Here is a 22696-nt window from a genome sequence, read left to right on the forward strand (position 1 = left end):
TTATTATTTTATTGTATTTTTACTGCGTTGTACTACTAATACAATACTCCTTATAATAATATTGTTCTCTCTTTTTTTTCTTCTTCTTATTTTATTAATTATAATAATATTAATAATAATTATTATTATTTTAAGCTTATGTTTTTAGAAAGTAAGCCTCATTTACCCCTTCTTTTTATGGACACCAGAGCCTGATATGTTTTTTTTTTCAAAAGAAGTTTGAGTATTGTAAGAAAATCAAACAAAAAAATAAAATAAATAGTATAACACTTTGACGGTCGTATAAATATTTTTTTTTGTTAAAAGAAATATAATTAACATTTCTACATTTGCATTCTATTTGTTTGTATTTTTTTGTTCTATTTGTTTGTTGTTTTCGTGAATCTGTAATCTCTGCTTTATTTTCAAGTGCCTTCTAAAAGCGAATCTGGTATGGAAGACGCCAAACTAAAAGAGGAAAAGTTGGAGAAAGAGGAGGAGAAGAAAGAGGAGGAGATGGAACAGAAGGAGGAGGAGGAGGAGGAGAAAGAGGGAGAGGACGTAGGCCCGAGAATGTTGCAGGAACTGGACCAGACTCTAGGCAAAATGCAAATCAATTTCTCGGCTCCCCACCAGTGAGTTTACTAAAGTTCACTGGTGTTTGCTCTGTTCTCAGGATTACAGAGGGCCATTATCACAGTTATGCCAGAGGATGCTCACAAACACCACAGCTGTTTACATTACATAATCATTAACTGTGTTGACAGGAACACATCACACATTTTATTCTATCTTAGGGACAGCAAACATAAGTGTATTGTATACACAGTGTATTGTATACACTGATTTATTTGTCAGCATGGAATAAAAATCTCCACCTTTGGCATGTTTTAAATGAGTAGCCGTGTAGGAAAAAGCTCATGAAAGCCAGAATAACAGTACATAAAGATTTGTACATAAAGAGTTCACATAGAAGAGACAATGAACAAGCTGTGGTGTCCTCGACAAAGCTGTTTACTTAAAGACCTGTGGGCCTCTGGTGGGCCACTGTGGTACTGCATGGGCTGTAAATATTAACTCTAAAATATACAAAAACATCCGTTATGATGTTTATGGATGAATCTTTATTCAAGAATCAGATCAGATGACTACAAGGATTCAGGGCGATTTATAGATATTAGATTTTGAAAGGCAAATTTTTAAAAGTTTTAATTTAATACACATACACTAAGGCACATTTTTGCAACTAGTCAACACACCATATTAAAACATTACAGGAGCAGTTTGCAATGTTCAGAGCCCTTGATTGACTGAATTATCCTTCCCTGTTTTAATTATCCTATCTTTCTGGGAAAGTGGTAGCTCAGTGGTTCAAGCCCCAGTACTGCCAAGCTAACATTGGTGGGCCCTTGAGCAAGGCCCTTAGCCCTCTCTTCTCCTGGGGCACTGTATTATGGCTATTATATACTTTTTAACAAGCTGGGATATTCGAAAAAAGAATTTCACTGTGCTGTTTTGAATATATGACTAGCCTTTTTAGTCTTTCTGCCTTCTTAGGAGACTAGACAGTGTTGTCCTTTAGCTCACTGAAGATCATTTCGGGGCTGTAAACCTACAGTAGTCTAAACTTTATTTAAATAACAGCTTTTTTTGAAAGAATCCAGATATTTTCAAATCTTTCAGAAACTGCCACCTTTTCTCTTCATTCTGTTGCTCTGCCTGTCGTACACCGTCTACCAACTCAAACGGGGGGGAATTATAGCCCTGTGTGTAAAATGTTGGACTTCTGTTTAAAAGGTCGTGAGTTCTAATCCCTGCACTGCCAAGCTCCCACTGCTGGGCCACTGAGAAAGGTCGAGCATCATTCCATTGAGAAACATGAAGCCAGCCAAATGTATTTTTTTTAACTGCTTCATGATGCACCACAGAACAGCGTAACACTGTCTGGCCTGTTCTGCATGTTTAGGCTCACACATTTACATTTATGGCATTTTAGGCAGACGCCGTTATCCAGAGCAACTTACATTTATCTAATTCATACAACTAAACAGCTATGGGGTTAGGGGTCTTGCTCATTGGCCCAGGAGTTGCAGATATTTAAACTCACGAGCATCGTATCCAAAGTCTAACGCCTTAAACATTAAACTACGAGCTCATAGATGGCCACGAGTGTTGTAATTGACGGGAGAGAAAGTATCCCAACTTTTCCCATTCAGAGATCATGGGCAATTTCGCTGCCTTATCCACAGATTGAATCGAATCCTCTGCTACTCCACATGTGAGCAACGTTTAGACTTTAAAACATCACAAATGGCACCTAAAGCGAATACATTAGACTTAAGAAAGCCTTCGTAAGCCACAGTGTAGTAGCTCGACTTATTGCGCTAGGGGCAATAAACAAGAAATAAACAAACTGAAGTGGACTCTTAATACAACGTAATGCAAAAAAATGCAAGTGATCCAAACTGACTGTTACAGGTCAGAGCCGAAGCCTAAAGTAGACCCGTCCGAGTGTCCTCCCTCGTACAGCGAGAACTCGGCTGAAGAGAAGCTGATGTTGTCCATAGCGGAAAACTTCCACGCTCAGTACTCCTACCTGTACCCCGACCGCAAACCACTGTTACTCTTCCCAGTCAATGAAGTTGGAGTGCAGGTGAAGTATTTACAGCAAAAAGTCACTAAATAACCACACACTCTATTCTTTGCTATTTTGGATTAAAAATAGCAGCTAGATGGTTTTAACAATCTCCTTACAACACTGCATCTCTGTTCCACTTGAGACCAGGTTTCTAACTTTGTTCCTTTTCTTGTTTCACTGTAACAGAAGTTTGTGAGCACCACGCTGCGGCGTACGCTTATACCCTGTCCCGAGTTGTATGACTGGCAGGGATGTGCCAGTTTCATCGCCGACTTTCTGACTTTGGAGAGCTTGGATTGTCTGACTGAAGTGGTGAGAACTACTACTGCTGCTAAATATTTCACAAAAATGCCCATGTCTCTTCAATGTATCGGTGGATGATCTCACCTGACAGTGTACACCAGGGTTCCCCAAACTTTTTCAAGTGAGGGCCACGTTGTTTTTCCTTTCTTTAATCGCGGGCCGGGTCGGTCTGTAGCAGGAAAATAAGACGGCCGCAGTGACTTCCAGTGTCATTTTGGAGATTTTATTATGATTTGATGTATTTATTATGCCTTCTTATGCTAAATTAGTTTATTGTTTTGATTATTTTGTTATGCACCATGCAGACAACCTATTAAAAGAGCATTATTATTATCATTATGCCATTTTTATCATATTCATTGTTATTGAAATCAAAACATCTAATTATGCATATGGTTGGTGGGTGACTAACAAATAATAAGGCAATGTTAATAACTAAGGGAAATTTAAGTTTGAAAGCCAATCTTTATTATCAAATACAGAGGTGATATGTGTCAAATGTATATGTAAAATAAAAAAAAATACAAAATATGTCCCTGGCAGTGTTAGAGGGTGTTTCCAGATCTGGGGGCGGGTCATAGTTTGGGGACCCCCTGGTGTACACCAAAGAATTGCTGCTGTACTCATTAAGTCTGTCCTGCGAAATACTAAAAGCATGGCAGTATAAGTACACCAGATATCCAGTTCACATTTCTACAGAGAGTCCAGATTATTTCTGACAATATATACGAGTCATAGCAGAGCAACATTTATCAGTATACAGCACGTGTTTGATATGTGATCTTTTTAGCCGAAGCAGCTCTGCTCTTCGACGTGGGTGGTGCAAACCCGGAGAGGCACATGTTTCGAGTACTCCACCTTGCTCTGCAGTTTATTGCTAGGCGCAGGCTACAACGCCTTCTGCGTCAGCGGCTATGCAGTCAAAGAGATGTGCTTGATCGATCTGAGCCACCAGGAATGTCCACTTATTAAACCTCAGGACACGGTGAGTGATCAGGTGATCAAACTGGAACTTCCTTACCGTATCGATTGGTGCGTTTCATTACAGAGAAATAGATCAAGTATCATGGTATTTGTGTGTAGGTGAAAGGGAAGTCACCTGAGATGGAGGAGGAAGTGCAGAAGTACAGGGTGAAACCTGCAAGAGAACTAAAAAGCACCTTCAAGCAGCGTCAGGAGGAGAAAAATCAGCAAGAGGGACGCCCACCGCTCGCCGGACAGCAAAATGCTGAGAGTCTAAAGGAGGTCAGATTTAGGGGACTCAAACAGACTGTTTCGCACGTTTGTGTGTTGTGTAACGGAGCATCCGGGATGCGGTAGCTTAGTGGTTAAGGCATTAGATTTTGGATCTGAGTTCAAGTCCAAGCTATACCAAGCTGTCATTCATGGATCCCTGAGCAAGGCCCTTTTTCTCAAATTTTTAAATGAGATAAATATAAGTCGCTTTGGATTAGGGCGTTTCCCGAATGCCATAAAAGTAAGCATCCTGATATTAGAAAATAATAGATGTGATAAAGGCAAACGTCATCCCAGTGTGGGGTAGAATCTTTTCCCACTTTTTTTCAAGTTACGTGGCTTTACTAAGTGGCTTTATTGGAAATATTTTTTATGTCATGGCTTTGGCTTTGTACGTTATAAGAAATGTAACAGATTTATTTTGATTTTTTCCCGCATGAGCAGGACCGTCCCTCAGATCCTCTACATGGCCAACGGGTTCACAGCTGGGTTCTGGTTCTAGCAGGGAAACGTGACATATCGAAGAACTTCTTTATCGACCCGCTCTCTGGCCAGAGCTTTCCTACATCCAGCTCATGTTTCCTCGGCATCGAGAGCATCTGGAACCATGAGAACTACTGGGTCAACATGCAGGACTGCCGCTCCGGTTGTACGGTCAGTATGTGTGGTTAGTGTGTGTACAGTGACTGACGTGTTTAATGCGATTTGTAAAAGAGATTACATTTTGTTTTAACTGCAATGTTTAAAGTTATTTTCTATTTTTATTCCACTTCATGATTACATTTCATCTGGTTTTTGTTTTTGGCTGTGTGTCTTTCAGGGGATGACATTTGACCTGCGAGATGATCTAACATGGGAGTACATGTTGTGTGGCCCAAGTAGCAGTTCATCAGTTGCCCGTCCCGACATGGATGAAGAACAAGACGAGCAAGATGATGTAAAGAATATTGTTCTTCACACACCTTTCATTCATTGCGTGTACTCAACACCGGCTCTTCATTCAGACGGGATTACGCTCTAAATTTATTAATGGCTGTATTAGAAGAGATCTAAAACATATTTCTTGTACATGATTTCATCATTATTCACTAATTAACCTAAGATCAGGAGCGACAGTGCATCATGCATCCAGAACATTCCAGTTTAATCCATTTTAAATAGAATTAGACAAAGATACTCTAAACTGATCTTCAAGAATGTCAAAAGGTAGATGATAGCTCAGTGGTTAAGGCATGGACTCTGAATCAGACGGTCACAAGTTCAAATTACAGCACCACCAATTACCACTGGTGGGCCCTTGAGCATGGCCCTTAACCCTTAACTGCTTAGTTGTGAGTCGCTCTGGACACGGGCGTCTGCCAAATGCCAGAAAAGTACATTTAAAAAATGTTCCATAGGAGCATCAAATAATGATACTAAATGTTTTTACTCAAAAAAAAATATTTCTCTCTCCGTTTAGACGAAATCATCGCTTTTTGAAAACGCGTTCCAAAGTGGATGAATATGAAAACACAGTTTTCACGTTGCAGCGTGGACCGTGAAAACAGGGGCTTTTAGAACGACACATTTTTGGTCACTGCTGCGACATTTCAAAGAGCCGGAAAGTAAATAAATTCCAGAAGGAAATGGTGCAGGTCGAAGCGTCTTAGGTTTTGCTCATGCGCAGTACAGGGACGTAACCGTTTCAGTGTGGAAGAGCAACATTTGGGAAACGATCGCAAACGATAGTGTGGACACGCAGCGTTTTTAGACAAAAACAAAGTTTTTCGAAAGTATCCAGATTAGTGGAGATGTAGCCTATGTGGGCCACTCTTGGGCCCGTTAGCAAGGCCCTTTACCCTCTGTTCTTTAGGGGTGCTGACCCTGCACTTTTAACACCCTAAAGAAAGAATTTCGCTGTGCTGTAATGTACATATGAAAAGCAAAAAGCCCCTTTATCTTTGCATTGTCACATAATTAGCGACGCATGGAAGTAGATACATTTGCAGATTAAGTAATCCATTTAAAAAGCGGAGCAGATAATTCCAAATTGTAAGGCGAAAATCATCCACAAACAAGCAAATGTCCGTTGATTTAGGAGTCTATGGGGCAAAAACAATAGGCAAGTTAGTGGGGTTTAAGAGATCTGATACGAGGTACAAACGGCTCGATAAGGTTTAGGGCCAAGTCTCTGAGAACGCTACTTTAAAAAGAGATGGAAGAGGAATTTTCTTTTACATAATGGTGTGTGAAATTGGGCACATGTGTGCTTAAATAGTAATTGGGAGAAGTAGAGCAGGAAAATCAGTGTGTTGACTGTGAGTTGCCCTCTGTGTCGGCCATATTGGAAGACTGTGGTGGTTGCTGGAGTCCCTGGAGCCTGTGATCAGACAAACTGTTTATTTGAGGTTCTTTGTGGTTCCAACGGCCCACTATATTGTAGTAGTAATAATAATAATAATAATATTAATAATAATAATAAGGCTAATAATAATACAATTGTACTGAGTGATGATGCAGTCTTAGGATTTCATATAATACATAGAAAAAACCTTCATTATTTTATTTGAAAAAATTTAAGTGAATGTGAATAAAATAAATACAATCTAAAAAAAACAAAAAAACCACTAACTTGTCTTAAACAGTCCTAAATAAATCTCAATTTCTTATGACTTGGTATAATTTGTTAATGTTAAAGCAATGATCTTTTTAATGATCATTTTGGGTTTTATTTTCTGCAGGAGGAGACAGAAGAGCTTGATCTTTTTAAGATGCCCCGGTCTTGGGTTACACAAATCCAAATCTCAGAAGAAGGTAATTTTTTTGTCATGTGCATGACCTTTAATAACCTCAGCACACCCAGTCAGTCCTATAGAACATGTCTTGCGATCGAGTGGCCTCTTTGACCTTTGGCGTTTACTGTTTGCATTTAAAGATATGGAAAGTTGTTTCCCTGGTGGGTCGAAGCTTATCCATTACAGGAAGGCCACGCTGGAGAGATTTTCCCCTTACCTTTTGAAAGATGGATTAGTCACAAGACTGACTACTTACGATGACCTGGAATGTGAGTAAAAAAAAAATTTTTCAAAATGTGCATAAAGTCACTTGTCAATCTTTTTTTTTTCTCGTTTTCACTCATCCTTTATCTTTCCTTTTGTGCAATGTGAAGACACTCAGCCCAACACAGTGAAGGAGTGGTATAAAAGCCGACAGGATAAACTCCAGGAGAGGGAACTGAAGAAAGCTTCCAATGTCACTACCGAGCATTTCTCACCAGGAAGGAGCTTCTATCTAAAAAGTATATTTATTACTTTATTTATGTTAAAAAGAGGGTGTTACACTCAGTCACTATCATCGATATGACTCATATAATAATAATATTTTTAAAAATTATTAATTTACTGATGACTTATTATTACTTATTATAATTCATGATAAAAATGAAAATGAAACTAATAACAGGGAGGACATACATGCTGAAAAGTGTCTCACTCTGTTTATCAGTTAACAGCTAGGATATGAATAATATTTAGGAAGATGTGATTACACCTGATCTGATAGGTACATCCATCATTTCCATTCATCTATCCATTAATCAGTCTATCCAAGTGCCTGTTCATCTAATTGGTCACACAGCTCTCCAACCACACATCCATTATTCCATCCAACATCCATTCATCTATCCGTCTCTTAGCAGTGGTGGACAGTAGCAAAGTAAATGTAATTTGTTACAGTACTTAAGTAGTTTTTCCGTGTATCTGTATTTTACTGAGGTGTTTCCATTTGTGGAGATTTAACTTTAAATTTACTACATTTCAAAGTCAAATTTCTTACTTTCAACTCCACATTTTGTAAAATCAGTCTTTTTTTATTCTTTCCGTTCTGTTATTTATGAGGATAAAAACGTAACTGATCAAACACGCAGCAAGCAACCAATCAGTGTAACGCTTTTGATTAAGCAAAGAGTCTTGTGACAAAAATGATAACAGGAGCATTCTAGCCATAATAAATCATAGCACTTTGGATACATTTGAAGGCAAATACTTTGGAACTTTTACTCAAATGAAAGTTTAAAGGGACACTTTTACTTCACCGAGTGTATCTCTATTTTAACTCAAGTACATTGTTTGTGCGCTTCGTCCATCTCTGTCTCTTAGTCAAACAATCTGTTCTCCAACTGTCCATCCAACCATTTATTAGTCCATCTAACAACCAATTAACCAAACAACTAATGTAATTTTTTTAACATAAATAAGCCGCACCCGTCGATAAGCCGCAGGTTTCTACACTAATGTACTTTACACAGGCTTTAATGAAAGACACGTTACACACGGTGTAACGGGTGAAATATGTTGCGCTTCCTTTAGGAGCATAGCGGTATTTTGGGAATAGCATGCCACTGCCTTTTTCCGGTATTACTGCATGTGTGCAAGACCGAGGAATATGTCCTTATTATTTTCTGATGCTCATTTCTACGTTTCTTTGACTAACCCGTAACGCTGTTGCCAAGAAAAAGAAAAAGCACGAGTTTTGGAAACCTGTCTGTGCTTATATGATTTCTGTTGCAACTGGAGTTAGCGAGCTCTCCCTTCAGACTCAACGCGTTACAACGGCTTGTATCTAAACAGTAGCCGACCAAGAAAGTCATTGTTCACTGTCTTCCTCCTTCCTTTCACAACTATTTCTCTCGGGAGTTTTTCTTTTGGCATCGTCATGCAAATACGGTATTCAGATCTGTTAAGATGGCAAAATGGAAATCAATACACATGGACAATTAGGACATGTTTTTGCTCTTTTTTTAGTATTTATTTACATTTTAGAGTTTAAAGCTCATTACTGAGATTTGAGCTGAGATTTTCGTCTCTGTGCAGCTCACAGGTACAATCTCCAGGTCCCTGAGACTGAGCGTTTCATGGAGTTCTACAGTAAAATACGAGATGACAACTTGGTCACTAGACTCAAAACACATGAGGAGATGACCGAGACGTTTCATGGCCGCCCGGACTTTCTCTATTATCGACACGTCATTTACAGACCTTTGGAGCTGGCACAAAAACATGGAGTTCAGCGACCCATTCAGGTTTCCGTAGAACACACACCCCCACACACTGTAAAGTACTGCAACCTTTTACCTGTTACAGACCTACACACCAGTCACCAATATTTTCTTTACGGTGTAACATTAACCACTTTAGCACGGCATTAGCAAGCAACATTAACACACCATAGCTACCTAATGGATCCTAATGGAACTAAGGCAATAATATGTGTGCGTGTGTGTGTGTGTGTGTGTGTGTGTGTGTGTGTGTGTGTGTGTTAATGAGCAGAAAATTGTAGTGAAATTCCATAGAGATCAATCCAAACCAGCCAGCAGTGATGTGGCCGAGCTAATATTCCAGATTTCGCAGAATAAAATCGAGGTTATGTATCATCTAGAGGACGACAGAATCACTCCAAATTTTGACATCTTTGAAAAACCTTCCAAACCTGATGACCCAATTTCAGACAAGATGTGCTCCAGCTTTCAGGTTTGAGTGAACAACCTAAAAAACAACAACACTTATCTGCCCTCTAGTGGCTATTTTATTATTTACAATAGAAGTATACTTTTTGTTGCTTGGTGTATTTGCATGATTTGACTTTTTCAAGACTGCTTAGAAAGTAAAAAAGTATCCATGTCTATTTTAGTTTTACTTTTTATTCGAGTGGCGCTTGAATCGTTTTCATTCTCTTCTTTTCGTTGTACATGGCAGGTGACAGATCTGCTTGAAAAAAACTCTCCGAAACTGAACATGCACCAGACCTTTGAGTTACTAATGGAGATGGAGGAGAAAACGTTAACCAGTATCAAGGCCTCTGAGAAAGAAGTAATAATAGAGATTTTTTTTTTGTTGTTTTTTTATATTAATATATAGGGGATGGCATAAAAGTGATCGATGTGCACCCTAAGTGATAACAGCTGTATCATGTTTGACAGAACCATGCAAATGTGTGAATATGGTATTGTCCCTTGAGAAGATGTACTTAAAATGGTAGCTGAAATGTGAGGGGTGTACTCACTTTTGTGAGATACCTCCATATATATATATATATTTGTGTGTGTTTGTAAGGTGAGGGACATCCTTGAGGTAAGAGACCAGGAGGAAAGTGACATTGAGATGAAGATCTCCTTTTATGACATGGCCAGGAATGAGAAGGCACGCCAGCATGTGGAAACTCAGGTGAGGCGAAAGATCAGCGACAAGTTAACCAGCCATTTCTGTACCGACCTCCAAGATCTCCAATTAGATCATTCGACCCAGCATTGTGAAAGAACTCAGTTCTCAAGCTTTGCCGTTAATGGTAATTTTTCTTTGTCCTGTAGAAACAACTGGCCCAAGAGAAGCAACAGAAGAAAGAATTCAAGAATTTGGACATCTTGGCTTCATTCCTGGCTCAGTGGGGCGACCCGGAGACCCTGACCAAGCAGCAGGCGGTGCAGATGCATGCGAACTGTCTCGAACATCTAAAGCAAAGATCTGTAGATATGGCCAACCGCATTCAAGCTCGATATGAAAAGGTGACAGGGATTTTTTTAGTTTTTAATAATAGTGGTCCAGATATACATTCCAAGGCCGTGCTTCTAACGCTCTGACTGACCTTCACTGTGTGTGTGTGTGTGTGTGTGTGTGTGTGAGCGTAGGAAACCGAGGAGCTCCAGCAGAAGCAGCATTGGTACCAGAAGAACCGGTTCAACTTGACCAAACAGGACGAGGAAGCATATTTGGCCTACTGCTCAGAAGCCATGTTCAGGATCAGAATTCTGCAGCTGCGTCTCAGCCGGTACACACAGTTCATCTTCACCTCAATCACACTGCTAGTCCAGAACAAGACTGTTTTCTAGACAATCTAGTGGTTGAGGTTCTAGTTATTACGTTCTTAACCACAGCATGTTTTTCCGTGTGTTTCCTCAGATTTTGACTCATTTTGCAATTTAATTATTAGGATACATTTGAATGAAAGCCGTCTCCAAGTCAACACTGTAATAGAAGTATGATCATAAGTATGGCATGTGCTTTTTTCTTTTTTTGAGCATCGCATTCCACATTAATAACCTCCACTCCGCTGGGAAGATGTAGATTTTGGAGTGTGTTTGTGATTATCTGCAATAAGGGGTGTTAGTAAAGTCAGGTGCTGATGAAGGTGATGTGAGGAGACCTGGGGTGCAGTCAGAATTCACATTCATCCCAAAGGTGTCAGGACACTTAAGATCTTTCTCTCCATGTAAAGCAGATCTTCATGTGCACAGGGGCATTGTCATGCTGGAACAGGTTTGGGTTTTCAAGGTTAAGTGAACACTAAATTTTATTAAAGCGCATCCAAAGACGTCCTGTACAATTGTGTGTAGTTTTGTGTAACAGTTTGGAGAAGAACATATGGAAAAAAAAAAAAAAAGAAGAAAGGTTAGGTGTCCCAATACTTTTGCCCAGAAATGTAAATATATGTGTGTGTGTGTGTGTATGGCCAGGATAAAAGTTTTCCGTATATTGTTTAACATTAGCTTCAGAAAGCTGTGTAGCTCGACTGTGATTAATGGTGGGTTTTATTTTTTTGTTCTTTGTAGACACAAGGACAGCAGTCCACAGAAGTATGTGTCCCTGAACAAGAGGCTGAGAAAAGACTCCAGACTGATGCTGCACCTGGTCACACCCCAGAACTAAAAGTGCAGCCTGATTCAGTTCCACTAGGATACTGGTCCGTATTTGAGCCATTCAACATTATCTAATGTGTCCACACATTCAAATAATCAGATTTTTTCCAATTCAAGAAAAACTGGTCAATGTTCAGCTTTGCACATGCAGTAGACATTTTTTTTTGGTGTTTTTCAGATGTATTCTATAAGCATTGTGCATCATTTCTGCTCACCCCGACTCCGAGGAAATCTCATCCCCGGAATAAAGTGCATCAGATACACTAACCGTTTCGTTCTTTTTTTTTGTTTGTTTTTGCAGCATAAAATAATCCACAAACGATCTAAAGTCATCTTCTAGTTTGTTATATTATATAAAAAAAAAATCTTTATTGCCATTTTCACTATAGATTATACACTTAAACTTAACACTACTTGAATGAAATACAAAAAAAGAAAAGAAAAAAAAGATGCATCAGAATTGCCAACATTCTGCTCCCAAGTGCAAGATGTCGGAATATTGATAAACAAAAAAAAAAGTCATTTATTATTAATAATTAAACAGGGCTTATTAATGCAAACTATTTACAAGTTACATCAAGTACTTCATGCCATGCGCCATAAATTACGTAAGAGAACAAAAATCCTTCAGTGGCAGAAAATTGGCGAACGCTAATCGCAAACCTGGTGGAGACCTGGAGAGACAGGAATTTGCCTAAAATGTTTAAATAATAGAAAAAAAAAAAAAAAAAAAAAAAGGACAAGCAAGGAAGTCTGGACATCTCCAGGAAACACATTACAGCACATTTGCACATCTACTGTAACCCCTAAACATGACACAGGAAAGCCTGGAGTGGTTAACAACCGTCAGTATATACAACAAACAACAACAACAAAAAAAAACCTGAAACAGATGTGCACAATACCTAAGCAAAAAAAAAACAAAAAAAAAAAACCTTCATATTATACAAAAAACCTGTGGTTTTATTGATTTTTTCTCTTTTCAATATGTTAATCTATTCATAAACCAGACCTGAAAAAATGTCCGAGCTCAGAGCAGTGGTGAGAAAAACTAGCGCGATTCAGCAGAGGTTAGCGGTTTAGCTAGCTGTAATTCACTAGATGCAAGAGGAGGGGAAAAGGGAGTGGTATGTGTGTGTGTGTGTGTGTGTGTGTGTGTGCGCTCGTCTCTATTGGCGGTTACTCTTGATGCGCTCGAGCCTCTTTTTGAGGTCGTCGAGGTTAGAGGCAGGCGAGGAGGCGCGGCCCGGGCTGTGTGAGCGCGACTGCTCTTGCTGTAGCTGCGACTCACGTGACTCCTTCAGCTGCGACAGCTTGCTGTGAAGCATGTCTGTGGAGGAGGCCAGGGGAGGCCTGGAGAGCAGGGAGGACAGGGGACGCTCGTCTTCCTGCTGCTGCTGCTGTTGCTGCTGCTGTTGCTAAGGATGAAAAGAAAATTTGACTTTTGTGGGGGTTTACAATCACATCACTACAACTATTTCCAAACAAAATCTTACATTAGATAATGAAATAAAAATGAAAAAAAAAAAAAATAAAGGATTGACTGGTCAATTGAAGAAGTGTTGATTAATGAAGCTGGGATGCACACTGCATTTATATTTACACTATTTGGCAACTTTTATATTTACACTATTACAGCAACTTACAGTTCTCTCATTTATACTGAGCAGTTGAGGGTTGAAGGTCTTTGGTGAGCTCAAAAGCAAAACTCAAACACGTACTTCAGCTGCTCACCTCATCAGTATAAAGTAAAACTGGCCACACACTTTCATTGCATCTTAATTTTTCATCACATCCATCCACTCATGTGAAAAGATCAAAGCCCAAAAATATGGTAGTATTTGATAAATAGTGATTCGAACCTTCGAGTTCTCGAGTCCGTGGCGCTGCCGGAGGATTTTGAGTCTCTCGTAGTAAACGGCAGGTTTTAGATCCTCCCCGTTACTGCTGACTGACATGGAGCTGTGGTTGGAGGGGTACGCAGAGTCCACGCTGTGCTGTGGAATCACTGGATCAGGACAAGAGGAATGAACAAACGAAATCTTACAGGCGAGCAGAAGAGATGCACAATAAAAATGACTGCAAATCGGACATCTTTGGAGTATCCATGGTGATAGTGATTTAACCATATGTGTATTATACATCTCTCCCTCCCTCTCCCTCCCCCCCTCTCCCTCTCTCTCTCTAGAACAGTAAAAATATTAATTAAAGATGATACAGTAGCATATGAACCTGTGAAGAAAAACAGTGTAGCATCATCAGCTTGTGTGTGTGAATTTATACCTGAGGAGCTCTGCAGCCGGCTTTTCCCCTCCCGCTCAGACTCGATCATACGGAGGCCGCGCTCCACGTAGCTCTGAAAAAACTGAGATGTGTTTCTCAGGAAGGGCTCCAAGTCAGCGTCGGAATACTTCTGCTTATACTCGTAGAGCTCAGTCAAGCCCTAAAAGAGAGAGAGAGATAGAGAGAGAGGGGATGTCATGCTCTTACTGCTTGACACTTTAAGCAGGAAAGTGTAAAGATCTCTCACCTCTTTAGTGTTCTCTTTTGAGCCGATCTTTTTGAAGATCTCGGAGAGAATGTCGCTCACTTTCGCTTTGATCACTTTATCATCCTGTCAGGGGAAAGTCGAGAGAGCGTTACAATCATACAGTTGCACTTTAAACATGTTAAATACACAAATTAAACCCTGAATTCGCTTCAGTGATGCAGTCCCGGGGTTTTTTTTAAATGAATGAGCTCCAATTGGCTGAGATTAAAACCAATAGTTTATGCAAAATAAAGGGTTTAATATACACACGTGGTGACGTACAGATCGTAAGGCTGTTTTCTCAAAATTCTGGTCCGACTTGACGCTGAAGAGATTTCCTGAATGTTTCACCACCCGCCTCAGATGAGCCTCCAGTTCGGACTCGTTTCGGTTCTCGATCATGGACAAATGGTCCAGTATCTGTTTAAACACAGCAAACATTACATTATTTCCTATTGAGGAACAATTTTTGCTTTAAATCTATTGGAAACTTATAAATACATAACTATCTATGCTAAATGGTAAATTGTGTACCAGAGGTCGACTGATAGTGGATTTTACCGATAGCTTGGTTTGATACTTGCTGATAACCAATAAATCAATAGATTTAAAAAAAATGGATACTTAAAAAAAAAAAAAAAAAACAACAACAACTACTGAAATCATGAAAATGTGCTAAAGGAAATAAATAAATAGGAATTAATGTTTTAATAAATATAATTAAATTATAAATAATACATGTGTAAAATCAGACAGCACGTCACATCAGTGATTCGCCTCTAGAGGCCGCTCTCGTAATGACAGCGGAACCGAAGCTGGAAAAACTATAGGTATGGATTTTTTGGGGAAAATTGGTCGACCTTTATTGTGCATTACCCTACACACTATGAACTTCTCATGTTAACCTGATACTGGCCTTGATGTACGTACTGGGAACCTGAACATCTCCTATATATTACAATGAAACCGCACAAAGGCTGTGTTTATACCTTGGCCCCAGTGAGCTTGCAGAGTGTGTGCAGTAAGGTTTTCAGGGTGCGATGTGACACGTCGCTCTTTAGCTGCTTCAGCTTCTCTTTAGGGAAAACCTTCATGAAGTTATGGACGTCCAGCAGTATGCGGTCCAGGTTAATACTGTTAATGGTCTCGGGCAGGAATCGGATCATTCTCCATAGACACTGTATAGAGAAGCGTATACAGAGAAGATCACACAGGTTTACACGGAAGCACACACACAGAGGATTATTATATGTGCAAATGGTTACCTTCATGACGAGCTCGGAGAACATGGGCGATCCTGCGGTGGAGATCAGGCTGTCCTGCAGCAGCACCAGTAGAGCACTGCGATACACAACACACATCATAATCAAAAGTCCAGAAGTTACAGAATTGTTCTAAAAAAAAAAAAAAAAATCATAGACACCTTCCAAAACTACTTAATAAATTGAATAAACAGGATAGAAAATACTGAGTAAGTGCCAAGGCAGAGCAGCTGGTACAGAACATTAAACACCTTCGGGCCAATTAGAATTGTGTATGACAGCCTTGTGGTACGTTTTTGTGTGAAAGTTTTTTTTTTATGCTAGGTGCTACATTTATTTTTGTTCCCCTCACCTCAAGATGTTGGTTTGATCAGACTTCTCCAGCACTCGCACCACCAGCAAGTTGACTGATCGGATGAGCTGCTGGCCGTCCTCGATGTCCTCCACCCGCGAGTCCAGCATCAGTGTGATGAGGCCGTGCATCAGATCCTTAAGCACACCCATCGATGCCTCCCGTGCCAGACTCTCCATAGAGAACAACTAAAGACACACACGTTCACTAAGCACTGGTCTGAAATAATAGTTACTGTAATCAGAAATAAGTACCCTGTGTCCTCCTGAGTCAGTTATACTGTGCTATAAGAATTTAACAGTTATAGCTAAGGTTAGATGAGATTATATGAATAGATCGGTCTCTTACCGAGAGCATGTTGCCGATGATGCAGCTGTACAGTTTGAAGATGTCCCTCTTGTCCAGCCGGTCGTCAGCCATGTGCGTGTTGTAGATCAGGCGGAGCTGCATGAAAGTGGCGATTAGGAATTGGTCTATGTGGCCCGACATGGCTTCCGCTTTGTCTTCCTGCCGCAGTACTTCGTCAATCTGAAACGAGGGGAAAAAAATAATCATGTATTCATAATCAAAGAATCTTATTTCATAGAGGTTAAAAAATGTGGTTCTGAAAGCTGTAAAATGTGCACTAAAGTCAATTATAACCAAGTAATGTTGCTGTCCTGAGATCTTAAGGTATGTGATAAATAAAATCGTATATTGACCATTAAGTACCGTTAAGTCTCCCATAATGCATGTCGAATTCAGCATTTTCAGATCAGCGTTTAACTAAGGTGCTTTTCCAACATATGAAGTTGACAATTCACCAAAAAAAATCTTTAAACGTCCAAGACGAGAAAAATCTACGTGAGGCGCTTTAATGAAAAATGGAAACACGAAAACATTTTTGTGCGTCAATGAGGGGAAAAAAAACCCCTGTGTGTTATAAGACATTGTTGGTGGTGAAGCAGTGCAACAGGCTTATCACTTTGAGACCAAACACGATCACCTCCAAGAAAAAACCAACAAACTGATGAAGAAAGAAAGAAAAAAAAAAAAAACGGAGTAAAATGCCACATTTTTGAAGGAGCTCGCGATTATTTGTCGTTCTGTAGTTCTGCCCTTCTCGACTATGACAAAAAAAGGTTTTTTGAAATTTGCTTTGAACAAAGTTGACATTGAAATAATGTAGGATTCTTAAACTAATAAAAGGATTTATGTTAGAGCAAGATCTTTGTTACTTAAATAAGTACTAATCAAATATAGAGAGTTAATTAACATGTTAAGGAGTAGTTACATTTATGAAGTCTTACAGTTCTTAAAGTTACAACAGGTCCTTCGAGGGCAGCCATGATGCTGGCATTGCCCTCGGTGAAAACGAGTTTGACCGGTCACATAATCAACATGGGCATGAACAAATATGGATGTTTTATGCAAATAAATGTTTAATATTAGTGAAACCAAACGCAACAAAGAGCATAAAGACAAAATGTTTTTGTAAATGTTTAAAGCAATTATAGTGTTTTAAATGATGCAAGTCATCAGGACACCAAACGTCCTTTCTCTGTTTCCACACGGACGCTTTTAATTGCCGAATGTGTGCAACATGGCGGATTTTGCTGGTTTATTTGAGACTTGGCGCAACAGCAAAACAAAAGTTTACTGATTATTATTATTTATTATTATTAAGAAAGGACGTTTATAAAAATACAAAAAAAAGCTGCGTTCAAGGTTTTCTCTCTTTTATATGTATTTATTTATATTTTTAATAAAAAATGGTTGAACAGAAATGATGCATCGATCCTGTGTTAATAAAATAATTGCCGTTAAAAGTAATTCGTGTTAACGCGCACACACACACACACACACACACACACTAAAACTTAGAAATAAAAATAAGAAGGAGAAGTGTTCTGTAAGTCGTTTTCTGAAAAGGCATGGCCTATAATATTTATAAGTTATATAATAAGCTCAAAGCATACATGACATAAGTTCTTACCTGTGCCAGGGCCTGGATACTGGTATTAATGTCGCCACTAGCAACCTGCGAGATGACAAAGTTGATAGTGGAGGCTGTGCTGTTGTGAAGGTCGTCAAAGTGTGGAGAGACAGAGCGTATCCTGTATAAGAAAAGTACACAGATTCACACAAAGAATTTAACAACAGCTTTAAAAGATCACCGTCATATTGAGTTTTGCTAGTTTTGTTTTTAATGTATGAAAAACCGATGCTCAACAGTAAACTAGGGAAAAAATAAGCGGAGATCAGATACGATGTGGATGGCTGAGACTATGTGGTGGAGAAATAGACTATATATCTGCTGCACAATTATGGGACTGTTAATACCTTTTATTGTATGATGAAAGAAAATGTTTTGCCCAGAAACGGCTTTTTCGGGTCTGTTACGATGGCATCGACTAAAATCTTTGCACGTAAAACTTTTTCATCTACAAGCTGTTGACAGGTTAAATGTTCCTGCTGTAACAAAATTGACTCATTTCTAGATGGTTATGGGTTCCTGCAGGTCTTTCTTCTGCTTCGAAAATCTGAAAAAAACTACATGCATATAAACCGTATCGAGATACTGGAACCCCATGTGACCGTGTCCATTACCCCAAACAACTAAACCCTTCCTTCATGACCGTTAGCTGTGTCAGTACTTACTTGGGCTCTGGGATCATGACGGGCTCGAGAAGCTCATCCAGTTTGTGCTGCACGAGATCGGGGAAGTCGCTGACGCGCGTGTGGTCGTTCTCGATCATGTCCAGGTCGAGCTGGAACTCCTTGGGGATGGAAGGCACCGTGTGCTCAGAGTGAGAGTTCTGTGATCGAGCTTGACTGGTAGAGGAGCAAAAAATAAATAAATTAATAAGGAAAAATACTTTCACATCTTCATACACATCAGACACAGACTTCAACAAACAAAGAAACAGAGGGACAGTGAGTTAAACCAGGAAACACGTACAGGTCCTTGTACACTTTTCCAACAGCTCAAAGTGATTATACACAATCTGTACACTGACTGTTACTCACTGTCTTAAAATAGATCATTTCATATTGAGACTCGACAAACGCTAAAAGCTAGAATTATCCTGGAACGTTGGATTGCAGTGCAAAAGGACTGGGAAGGCATCAGAACGCATGTCGTTACCTGATATGAGCATGAATTACATTTTTTTTTTTTCTAATTCAGTCTGCTATTTGTGTTACAGGACTAAGACTCTGGGTTGGTGTTGCGTGCCTCGGGAAAAGAACCTAGGACGAGTCGGCAGTACTTACATCCTATACGTGCGATACATTATTCTGTCCAGGGAGAGCAGAGAGGAAAGAAAATCATAAAGAAGAAAGACAGAAGCTTAAGTTTAGGAGCTAAAACATGCAATAAAAAAAAAAAAGAAAGAATCAAAACACTGCCCTGACTATTAAATAATAATCCAGTTCATTCCATTAATATTTAGCCATACTTTTTTATAGGCTAAACATACACTTTATTGACAAAAGTATTGGGACACCCGACCTTATCTGCCACACGTTTTTCTCCACACTGTTATCACAAAGCTGGAGGGACATAATTGTGAAGGTCGCGGTATAATAACATTTTGAAAACCCAAACCTTTTCCAGCATGACAATGCCCCTGTGCACAAAGCCAGCTCCATGAAGATCTGCTTTTATAGAGTGGCCATGCTATAGAGCTCTGCTTTCAACCTTACTGAACACCTTCTGGATGAATTGGAACACTGACTGCACCCCAGTCCTCATCTACCTCACCTATATCAGTACCTGACTTTACTAACACCATTGTGGCTGATGAACACAAACCTCTATAAGCACACTCCAAAATGTGGTGAAACATCTTCCTGAAAGAGGGAATTATAAGAGCAAATTGGGACTAAAAGTGGAATGCGACGCTCAAAAAAAAGCGCATGCCGTACTTATGACCAGGTGTCCGCAAACTTTTGGCGATATTGTATTTCAGTATGTTTTTGCAAATGTGTTCAATTTCTCAAGCATGTTAGCTAGAAAGCTCAGCAAACGCAAATATCTCAGGCTTACAATAATAAGGTGTGCTCCAGTTCCGAAAAAGATGTTTTCAGAGTGCAATGAACGACCTACACCGGACAAAGGAACCTACTTGAGTTTGTTCGGCACCTCCTCTTGGGCAGGTTTGCGTGTGAAGGTAGCGTTAGGATTGGTCGGCTGTTCCCTCTGTGCTTTCTCCTGTTTGGTTGAGATGGCCGGTGCCTTCTTAGCCGATCGCTTGATCCGCTCCTCCAGCATGCTCATCTCCTTCTCCGAGAGCTGAGAAATATAAATATATTAATTAGGGGTGACCCCCGAATAGTCAAAGATTTGATGCTATGATATTAGGAGCCTTATTCGACGGCCAATCTCGCAGTCGAATCTTCGCAGAGGTGTTACGAAACAGGGATCGTGCCTTTTTGGTTATACGGGGGTTGCGCAACTTACGATTTCACATAGAACTTACTGTTTTCTCCCAATAAGTTAATACACAGCCTATAATTCTGACTATGAAAAATCTTTATCTCAGGATAATAAAATCTGGAAGCCATTATACTTCAATATCAAGAACGATCTCGAAGCTCCAAAAGCTTCTCAAGCAGGAAGCCGTAGTGTTGTCTTACATTGCCGATGAGTTTGAAGACCTGGTCTCCGCAGGTGTTGTAAGCCGCCACCACGGTATTGAGCGCTGCGTTGCGCACTGACGTGTCTCGATCTCCGATGTGAACGGCGATGTCTTTCAGGGCCTTGGCGGGTGTGGGCTGGCACACGTTCATACCATAATTCTCGATAAGGCACCCGAGCTCATCGAGACATTCTGTGGAAGTCAATCAAATGGAGTGGAATGAAAAACAATTCATCAACAGAGTGAAACTATAACTCCAACTTTATTTGGATCAAAATAAATCAAAGAAGCAGTTTATTAAATTTTAGAGCCTGCTGCAACTGACAGGAAAACTATACGTCTTCCCCTGTATGTCAACTGACTTAAAAAAAACTGCAATATGATACGGACTGTACTTTAAATGCTTACTGAAAGTTGAGAATATTTATTTGGTTGGCTTCTGGATTTAATTTATATTGCAAGTTGGATTTCTTGATTCTTCTTTTCTGAAAGTGACAAGTGGAAATACATTTGAAAGTCTGATAGGTCAGTGGTTTCAAGCCCCATCACTGCCAAGCTGCCACTGTTAGACCGTTGAACAAGACAATTATCGAATTACAGACCAATTTCAAATCTCTTATTTATGTCTAAGATTTTAGAAAAGATTGTCGCTGCCCAGTTATGTAAGCAATTGCAGGAGAACAATATCTTTGAAGAGTTTCAGTCAGGTTTTAGGCCCCATCATAGCACAGAAACTGCTCTAGTTAAAATCACTAATGACCTGTTTTTAGCTTCAGACCAAGGCTACATCTCCCTATTAGTTTTACTAGATCTTAGTGCTGCGTTTGACACTATAGATCATGATCTTCTCCTCGATCGCTTACAGAATTACATCGGTATTCAGGGACAGGCATTAAGCTGGTTTAAATCCTACCTGTCCAATCGTTACCATTTCGTAGATTTAAATGGAGAGCTATCCAGGATAATGCTAGTAAATTATGGCGTGCCACAAGGGTCAGTTCTAGGACCCCTGCTTTTCACAATATACATGCTTCCATTAGGAAATATTATTAGAAGGCATGGAATTAGCTTCCATTGTTATGCTGATGATACCCAGCTATATATTTCATCCAAACCAGGCGATACAGCTCAATTAGCTCGCATAACTGAGTGTGTTGAAGAAAGAAGAGATTGGATGACCCATAACTTTCTGCTATTAAATTCTGATAAAACGGAGATTTTGCTCATCGGCCCAAAAAATAGTACACAGAAGCTCCAGCATCTCAGCCTGCATTAAGACGGTTGTTCTGTAACTACTAGTTCAACGGTAAAAGACCTGGGAGTTATTTTAGACAGCAACTTATCTTTTAATAATCACATCAATCAAGTTACAAAAACAGCCTTCTTTCACCTTAGAAATATTTCTAAGCTAAGAAATATCTTATCTATATCTGATGCAGAGAAGCTCGTCCATGCGTTTATGACCTCTAGAATAGACTACTGTAATGCATTACTAGGTGGATGTCCTGCATCATTAATAAACAAGCTTCAGTTAGTTCAGAATGCCGCAGCAAGAGTTCTTACTAGGTCAAGAAAATACGATCGTATAACCCCAATCTTATCGTCCCTACATTGGCTTCCTATTAAGTTTCGAGTAGACTACAAACTACTGCTACTCACTTATAAAGCACTAAATGGTTTGGCTCCCATGTATCTATCCGTCACGCTCCCTGAGATCTCAAAACTCTGGGCTTCTAGTAGTTCCTAGAATAGCAAAGTCCACTAAAGGTGGTAGAGCATTTTCACATTTAGCTCCTAAACTCTGGAATAGTCTTCCTGACAGTGTTCGGGGTTCAGATACACTCTCCCAGTTTAAGTGTAGATTAAAAACATATCTTTTAGCAAAGCCTACACATAACACATCACACACATCACATCACAACCTTGTGCTCCAGAATATATGATTACATGCACATTATCAACTTGTGCTGTTAATATCATGAACAGCAGCTACGCTAATTCCTCTCCACTGCTTCTCTTTCTCTCCCCATCCCGAGGCATCCTGAGGTTTGGCCAGCTCCAGTCACGTCCCACCTCGTGAAGATTATGGACCTATGGATGATCAT

General features: G+C 39.7%; 2 protein-coding genes across 9 annotated transcripts in view; one reads left to right on the forward strand and one right to left on the reverse strand.

The window, feature by feature from the left end:
• ccdc135 (coiled-coil domain containing 135) overlaps positions 1-12090 on the forward strand; it is a 12390-nt gene extending 300 nt beyond the window's left edge. For 2 of the 6 annotated variants that reach the window (XM_083561011.1, XM_083561014.1), the window contains exons 2-19: positions 410-614; positions 2458-2632; positions 2804-2929; positions 3711-3917; positions 4004-4165; positions 4601-4810; positions 4977-5093; positions 6877-6949; positions 7071-7199; positions 7305-7433; positions 9007-9215; positions 9463-9663; positions 9889-10002; positions 10246-10356; positions 10500-10694; positions 10818-10957; positions 11739-11869; positions 12004-12090. In XM_083561011.1, the coding sequence (XP_083417137.1) occupies positions 410-614; positions 2458-2632; positions 2804-2929; positions 3711-3917; positions 4004-4165; positions 4601-4810; positions 4977-5093; positions 6877-6949; positions 7071-7199; positions 7305-7433; positions 9007-9215; positions 9463-9663; positions 9889-10002; positions 10246-10356; positions 10500-10694; positions 10818-10957; positions 11739-11835 (2600 nt within the window). In that variant the 3' untranslated portion in view covers positions 11836-11869; positions 12004-12090. The remainder of the gene's footprint in view (positions 1-409; positions 615-2457; positions 2633-2803; positions 2930-3710; positions 3918-4003; positions 4166-4600; positions 4811-4976; positions 5094-6876; positions 6950-7070; positions 7200-7304; positions 7434-9006; positions 9216-9462; positions 9664-9888; positions 10003-10245; positions 10357-10499; positions 10695-10817; positions 10958-11738; positions 11870-12003) is intronic. The other 4 variants (XM_083561013.1, XM_083561015.1, XM_083561012.1 and 1 more) reach the window with 3 other exon arrangements.
• Positions 12091-12165: 75 nt separating this feature from the next.
• The window catches only part of ckap5 (cytoskeleton associated protein 5), a 39562-nt gene continuing 29031 nt past the window's right edge, over positions 12166-22696 (reverse strand). For 2 of the 3 annotated variants that reach the window (XM_083560939.1, XM_083560938.1), the window contains 14 exons: positions 20590-20783; positions 20079-20245; positions 19225-19248; positions 18610-18783; positions 17945-18065; positions 16318-16497; positions 15970-16157; positions 15621-15696; positions 15345-15533; positions 14638-14775; positions 14356-14439; positions 14109-14268; positions 13688-13833; positions 12166-13243 (listed from right to left, as the gene is read on the reverse strand). In XM_083560939.1, coding sequence (XP_083417065.1) covers positions 12995-13243; positions 13688-13833; positions 14109-14268; positions 14356-14439; positions 14638-14775; positions 15345-15533; positions 15621-15696; positions 15970-16157; positions 16318-16497; positions 17945-18065; positions 18610-18783; positions 19225-19248; positions 20079-20245; positions 20590-20783 — 2090 coding nt within the window. In that variant the 3' untranslated portion in view covers positions 12166-12994. The remainder of the gene's footprint in view (positions 13244-13687; positions 13834-14108; positions 14269-14355; positions 14440-14637; positions 14776-15344; positions 15534-15620; positions 15697-15969; positions 16158-16317; positions 16498-17944; positions 18066-18609; positions 18784-19224; positions 19249-20078; positions 20246-20589; positions 20784-22696) is intronic. The other variant, XM_083560940.1, reaches the window with a different exon arrangement.

Source organism: Silurus aristotelis (genome assembly GCF_946808225.1).
Source record: "Silurus aristotelis genome assembly, chromosome: 14".
NCBI classification, from domain to species: domain Eukaryota; kingdom Metazoa; phylum Chordata; class Actinopteri; order Siluriformes; family Siluridae; genus Silurus; species Silurus aristotelis.